Here is a 7,580-nt window from a genome sequence, read left to right as displayed (position 1 = left end):
AGACAAATTATGTGACTTCGATACATGTAATCCATATTTATAAATGGTCAAAGTCACATTATTTATTTATTCAATAACTAATATTATAAAATTTCAACATTTAAAATAGATATTTTAATAGTTACTGTACCAAAAATAGAACAAATTTAAAGATTCAAAGTATAAAATATATTTTGAGAGTTCAACAACTAATAAAATAGAATAGACTTCAAATTTAGGAAACTGAAACCTTAATTTTTTAATACTTTTAATAATTTAATAACACGTGCACAATGAAATATTTCGGTTATATTACACTATTTCAGTGGTCAAATTCTTTATTAATTGAACAAATAATAGTTTTTTTTTTTTGTGTGTTAAAACATGCATTGGGAAACTATTGACAATTTGAAATGTCAAAATCCTTATTTGAATTTTTATTCTTTGGAAATTTTTGAATTGCCAAGGCCAAAATTAGGCAATACTATCAGATTATAGGGTCAAAATATATATTTTAAAGCTGATTCTAAGATATTTATACTCTCGAAAATATTAATAACCTTTCTTGTTGGTAGATTAACAAATATCTATTTTTTGTTCGATTTTTTTAGTATTATGTGAGACTGGAGATTTGAATCCATGACCTTTTGATCGAATTATAGATTTATATCGACAATAGTATTAAAGAAAAGAAAAAATGAAGAAATTATATTTTGGAAATTCAAATTCTATTTTGATCTATACATACTTTGAATTTTTGTCTATTTTAATTGATGTAATTTCACAATTTTTATCCATTTCAAAAAGTTTATTTTAATTCATGAATTTTAAAAGCTGACGAGTGTAGTTATTTTTTTAAATATCATTTTTCTATCGCAATTTCTATAGTTGTTTTTTTAATTCATGTAATAATTTTTTTAAAAAATATTATCATAGTTTTATATTCAAAAGTTTTTTTTTTTATAATAAAATTTGTGTTAGAAATTTGGAATTATGGATCAATGGGTTACCTTTTAAAATTACATGGATTAAAACCAACATTTTGTAACCTTCGATCTCAAGGAAAGAAGTATGTGCCAATTACCGTTAGCTATGTTCATCGCTAAAACTATTCTTTATTTGAAATAAATTATTAATGTATCTAGTAAAATTAAGATATAAACATCATCTTAGTTTATGAACTTTTAAACTTATTCCATTTTGTTCACTGATCTTTCAATGTCTATTTTAGTCGGGTTTTTTTAATTATATATTAAACTTATTTTAAAAATATTCGAAATACGGTAGTTTTTAAAACTTTTTTTAAAAATATGGTTGTTTTAAAAAACCAAAGGATATCCCTCGTGGTCGTCATGCAGCGTGGCGCCACGTTGGAGCCACTTAATTTTTTTTTTAAGTTTTAAGACGTGGTCGTCAGACCACCTTAGATGGTCGTCTTTTCAAGAGACGACCACGTCTCAAAACTGGACACCTGTAAGAGACGACCATCTAACCCTTTTTTAAACCCCCTACCCCACCACCAAACCCTACCATTTTTTTATTCCGCCGTCGCTGCCACTTCGCTGCTCCGCCACCGCCACCGCCTCCCTCTGCCCCGGCGCGTCCTCCCTCTACCCCGCCGCCGGCGTGCCGCCTCCTCCTCCGTTCTTCCCCTGTCGCCGCCTCCTCCGGTGAACGGCTGCCTCTTCCTTTTTTTTTCCGTTTTTTGTTTGTTTGTTTATTCTATTTGTAATCTAATTTTATTTATTTTGTTTTGTTAGATTTAGACCACTTCATTCCTTTCTTTTTGGAATTAAGGTACTTTTTATTTGTTTTATTTTATTATTATTATTCAATTTTATTTATTTATTTGTATTTTGTGCTATATTTAATTGGTGAATGTATCTGATTTATTTGTTTAATTCGTACATATATTTTTAATTCATTTCTTTATTAGATGAATTTAGGCAATTATAAAATCATATATTTATTTTGTGTTAGAATGAAACTTAGTTTAGTTAGATTTAATTGTTTTTAATTGTTAATTAATATATTATTTATTTGTTTAAATAGTATATATTTATGTAATTTATTTATTTTATTAAATAATCGTAGGTAATTATAATGATAAGATTATGCATATTTCTGTATTATAATTCTTAATTACTATCTTTTTTAAATGTTTAATTAGTTTATATGTATTGATTTGCTTTTTTATTTAATACATGTGCGTAATGTTTAATAAATTTAGGTTATTTATTTGATTGGTGTAGTTAAATTTAATTAGGAACGTAATTAAAGATATCCTTTTCCAATTTAGTATTGAAATGACAGCTAAATGTTTGGCGATTGTACTGTATATGAATGAAGGTACTGTTGATGGTGTAAATGAAATTGATTACGATGATCCGTCAAGTGGAGGTTTTACTGTGTACAGTGGTATTGAGTTTGAACATTTTGTTCAAATGGTTGGAGTGTCACTTAAGTTAGATATGGGGAGGAACAAATTAGAACTTGTTTATAGACACCCTAATCAAACACCATCGGGTTCCATTAAATACATTCCTATTCCATTAGAGAACCAGAATGCATTGGATTTAATGTTCTCTATTGCACCGTCATGTCCACAATTAGTGGAATTATATGTGAATATTAGAAATATGACGAATGTCCCATTTGACCTTGATGGTGAACATGATATCCCTCTTGAATCATTGGATCTCGAGGGACCCAGCTAATGTTTTGACCATAGTCAATATCTTGATCCCGAACCTGAGTTAGTTGTACCTCCAACGACTAATTTAGATGAAGATACAGACTTAACTGCTAATAATAGGTTTATAGAACTCAGGATAGCGACAGATGATGAGTTTGATGAATTGGAACTCGATGGTGAACATGAGATCCCTTCTCAAATATTTGACATGGACAGTGTTAACAGTATTGCATAACACGAGTCCATGTTGCGACCAGTGACAGTTGAAAATGATATGTTGTACAAGGGGTTCATGTGTAATGATAAAAGAACTATGCAACATATCGTCAAACGTTTTGCTGTAAAGAGTCACCACCCTTATGAAGTTGTAGAGTCGACACCATCTATATGGGCAGTTAGATGTAAGAAGTGGCAAGATGGATGCAATTCGCGACTTCGTGCGATTCTTAAGAAAGGTATTAACTTATGGGAGATTACAAAGTATGTGGACCAACATTCTTGCGTATATTCAGAATTTAATCAAAGTCATTGTCAATTGGATTCAAATATGATAAGTAGAGAATTTTGTGATGTAGTGTGAGCTAATCCTTCTACGAGTATTACGACACTTCAAGATCTGATCAAGGAAAAATTTGGATATCATGTTCCTTATGGGAGGGTCTGGGAAGGAAAAACAAAAGGTTTGGCTCGTATTTTTGGTAATTGGGATGAGTCATATCAACTTTTGCCAAAGTGGATGTATATGCTGAAACACACTAATCCAGGAACAATCGTTGAATGGAAAATTAGGAACTATGGACAACCGGGTCATGGCATTCTTCATTCTTTATTTTGGTCATTCAGTCCTTGCATTGCAGCCTTTCAAAAGTTTCGCCCCATGCTTCAAATAGATGGTACTCACCTTTACATAAAATATAAGGGGAAGCTATTGATTGCAACATCAGTCGATTCAAATGGACATTTATTACCTCTTGCTTTTGCCATTGTAGACGAAGAGAGTCGTCAGACCTGGGGATGGTTTTTTAAAAACCTAAGAAAAGTTGTTACACATGAAGAGATATGTTTAATTTCAGATCGACATGGTGGTATTATCTCTGCGGTCAATAATCTAGATAATGGTTGGACCGGACCTAAATCGCATCACAGATTCTGTCTACGACATGTTTCTAGCAACTCCAACCATAAATACAAGTGTACCGAATTGAAAGATTTGGTATATCGTGCCGGTGCTCAATTCCAAATTCGAAAGTATAACAAGGAGGTGGAAAATATTAAATTACTGAATAGCTCTTGTATGAATTTCTTCCGCAACATTGAGATTGAGAAGTGGACCCTATCACATGATGGTGGATGTAGATATGAGTGGGCGACAACTAATCTTTCCGAATGTATTAATGGGGTGCTGAAAAGAGCTCGGATGTTACCCATCACTGCCTTGGTAGAACTTACAGTCTACCGATGCGTAAAATATTTCGAGAAGCGGAGGGAGGAGACAAGAGATGCTTTAAGTAGAAACGAAAAATACACCAGGTATTTTTTAATGCGTTGTTTACTGTCCTTGCATTATGTCAATGTTGTTAACTTACATTATCAAGTTTAACAGGTATGCTTACGATAAGCTTGTTAGATGGGCAGCGAGATCCACCAAACACACTGTAGTCAGTTATGATCGAGTCGTAGGTGTGTTTCATGTGAAAACAGGGCTTCACTATTACAATTCGAAAGGAGGGAACACACAAATAATGAGAATTACTGCCGAAGAATGTTCATGTACATGCAACAAGTGGCAAACGTATGGCATGCCATGTTCTTATTTAATGACAGTTTGTTCACACTTAAACTTTAACTACGAGGACTACATTGAGGATCCTTACAAGCTTTCAAGGTATGCTGAGGCTTACACTCCTCAATTTCAGCTAATCCCACATGAAGATTATTGGATCGCTCACCCAAACTTACCTATATTGCACCCTGATCTAACATTATTGAGATTGCCTGGAAGACCAAGGAGCTCGCGTATTCATAACGAGATGGATTTGAGAGAACCAAGTGTTCAACAAAGATACGGGCTTTGTAATCAACTTGGTCACAATCAAAGAAGTTGTCCCTCGAGACGACGGGAAGCACCTTCTTAGATGTTGATGTAATTGAAAACTTTAGTTTGAATCATTTATGTTAGTTTAATTGTCGATGTAATTGAAAACTCTATGTGATTGTACCTTTAATTTAATTGATACTCTGTGTTGTGACTATTGTTTTAAAATTTAAATTTAATTTTCCAACTAATGATTATCTATCGTATTAGATTATGAAATTAAACCCAGGTCCAATCGATTGATCTGTATTGTATGACCAAACTCGACATCGATCAGAGCTAGTTTGGCAAGGTCAGTGTAACGAGGAGTTGCACTGCCAATGTAGAGAGGCGATATTTGATCGCACCATCCCATTGCATCCTTTAATTGAACCTGCATTACGCGTTTCTGGATTTTACGGATTCGCCATATTGGGATTCATCCAATTAGATTAGCATTTCATTACTGCACTTGTGGAACGGTGGAGGTTAGAGACTCATACATTCCACATGCCTGATGGAGAGTGTATTATCACTCTACAAGATGTAGCGGTGCAACTTGGGTTACCAGTAGATGGCGAGCCTGTTATTGGTCGCGTCGATTATGTTTGGAGAGGCACTTGTCAAGCATTACTTGGGGTGACTCTAGGTGCTGCATACATCAGAGGCTCTAGGCTGAGTCTACCTTGGCTAGCTTCTTAATTTCGTAATCTAGCCGACGATGCTAATGAGGAAACCATTGTCAGATACGCTCGTGCCTATATTATGCAGCTTATCGGTGGTAGTATATTCGCCGATAAGTCTAACAACTTGGTGCATTTAATGTTCCTCCCACTATTAGCAGATTTCGAGGTAGCTAGACGTTTCAGTTGGGGTGGAGCATGTTTGGCATAGTTGTATCGAAATCTGTGCAAAGCGTGTCGCTCTGACTCACGTGACATTGCCGGTCCAATTATACTTCTTCAAGTATGGGCTTGGGATCGATTCCCCACGATGGCTCCACAGCGTCGTCACATCTCAGATCACGAGCTCGTGGGTCGACCATTAGCTGCCCGGTATGTCGATATAAATATTGTCCTATTTTTCTCTTAAAATTTTTTTACGCATTCAATTGTTGTACTAACCTATAATATTATTGTATATGGAGAGATCAATTTTGTGTTACAGAAATATCTACACATGTTTTGATCCAGTACAAATACATGTTGGACCTCGTCACCAGGCTCGGTACGTTTTTTAAATGTTAGAATATAAAAATATATATTGATTTATAATTAATTACACGATTTTTTATTACAAATTCAGATGATATGGAAGCCATATGATAAGGAATTTGCAAGCCTACTCGACTTTTGTGTCAATGGACATAACGTCTGGTGGACTGTGAGTCCACTCATATGCTTACATATTGTGGAGTGGCATCATCCTGATAGAGTTACAAGACAATTTGGTATGAAACAAGCAATTCCAGAAGTGGCATGCTGGGATAAGAGGATACATGACATCGACATTCGGGATAGCACATGGCAGGATCAGATTGCACATTTTGTAGCGAGGTGGAACATACGTAGAGATTTTCTTGTTATCAATCATCCAGTTGACGACAGCGGTGCTTGCGATCCAGGATACATGAGCTGGTATATGTTAATCACCAGACGATATATAACTCGAGAAGGAGCAACATTTGGTGCTACGATACAATCTTTTATTTCGTTATAACAATTATTCAAATTAATAAATATATATTTATTAATTTTTTTCCATGTAGGCTGCGTGTTTCCAGCAAATCAGTATTTTCTCGTCATCAGACGAAATTAATACGTTGTGCAACGTTGGCGGGAGGCATCTTTAGAGCCTTCATCAAATGTACAAAGTACCTACTCCTGCTCGTGGCCCTAGGTGTAGAGGATGACGTCAAGTAGATCAAGATGCTTCAGTAGGGCTTGACGATCTCGTACCTGAAGTTATCTATCATAAGGTTGAAGACATTCCACCATTTACATAGACACAGAATGATGTTGGTCCGTCCACGCCTATGGTCATGATACCGACTCCTGGTTCTAGTCAGTATCACACACCATCTTTGCCGCCGCAGTATGGCTATGGAGGGGGCCATGGACGTAGACGTGGAGAACATGGACAATACTTCAACCCTACGGAGGGTCGAGACCCTACAGAGAGTCATGAGACACCAGCGGCACCACTAGTTCGTCGTCAGCCACATCGTAACGTCCCCATTGTGGAACGGATTAGATCGATAAACTGTAAATTGACAGACTTCAAACATTGTTCTCTAATTTATAATATTAATTTCCAATTTTGAACTAACATGGATAACTTCATGATTATATAAGAAAAAATAAACATAAGGTTTGTAAACAACCACGATAAGCGACAGACTTCAATTTATAATATTAAAAATTGGAAAGCTATTTAATTGGTAAGTGATTGAATGGAGAGATTTATTATATTAAATATTAAAAACCACATTATATATTAATATTAAAAACCAAAATATTGGATAACCTTATGTTAAAATTGGAAAGCGACATACTTCAATTTTTAATTTATAATATTAAAAAAACCTTATGTTTATTGGAAAGCTATATAATAAAAAAGATTAATGTGGTCGTCACCACGGTTAAAAAAAAGAGAGAGACGACCATGTGGGATCCTTCACTTTTTTAAAACAACTATATTTTTAAAAAAAGTTTCAAAACATACCATATTTTAAATTTTTTTTAATTAAATTACAATATTTTTAAAATAAGTTTTATTTATAACTATATTAATAAAAAAGACCCCTATTTTAGCCCCTAAAATTTAAGATTT

The 7,580-nt window shown here is 34.3% G+C and overlaps 1 protein-coding gene and 1 pseudogene across 1 annotated transcript; both read left to right on the top strand.

Moving 5' to 3' along the window:
* Positions 1-2,918: 2,918 nt before the first annotated feature.
* Positions 2,919-4,809, top strand: LOC111013502 (uncharacterized). Its single transcript, XM_022287950.2, has 3 exons — positions 2,919-3,129; positions 3,532-4,204; positions 4,278-4,809. The coding sequence occupies exons 1-3, from the start codon at positions 2,919-2,921 to the stop codon at positions 4,807-4,809; spliced, it is 1,416 nt and encodes a 471-aa protein (XP_022143642.2).
* Positions 4,810-4,982: 173 nt separating this feature from the next.
* Positions 4,983-6,955, top strand: LOC148208120 (serine/threonine-protein phosphatase 7 long form homolog; annotated as a pseudogene).
* The last annotated feature ends 625 nt before the right edge of the window (positions 6,956-7,580 follow it).

Source organism: Momordica charantia, assembly GCF_013281855.1.
Source record: "Momordica charantia cultivar OHB3-1 chromosome 11 unlocalized genomic scaffold, Mcharantia_2.0 BLBB01000011.1, whole genome shotgun sequence".
In the NCBI taxonomy this organism is placed as follows: Eukaryota; Viridiplantae; Streptophyta; class Magnoliopsida; order Cucurbitales; family Cucurbitaceae; genus Momordica; species Momordica charantia.
Note: the sequence above shows the minus strand (reverse complement) of the source record. Positions and strands in the feature narration are given on the sequence as shown.

What these genes read in the sequence shown, in the direction of transcription:
- LOC111013502 (XM_022287950.2), top strand. Translation starts at nt 2,919, where the DNA reads ATGTTGCGACCAGTGACAGTTGAAAATGATATGTTGTACAAGGGGTTC. An exon ending in TCGTGCGATTCTTAAGAAAG is followed by an intron (nt 3,130 to 3,531) that starts GTATTAACTTAT and finishes CTTGCATTGCAG; the next exon opens with CCTTTCAAAAGTTTCGCCCC. An exon ending in AGAAACGAAAAATACACCAG is followed by an intron (nt 4,205 to 4,277) that starts GTATTTTTTAAT and finishes CAAGTTTAACAG; the next exon opens with GTATGCTTACGATAAGCTTG.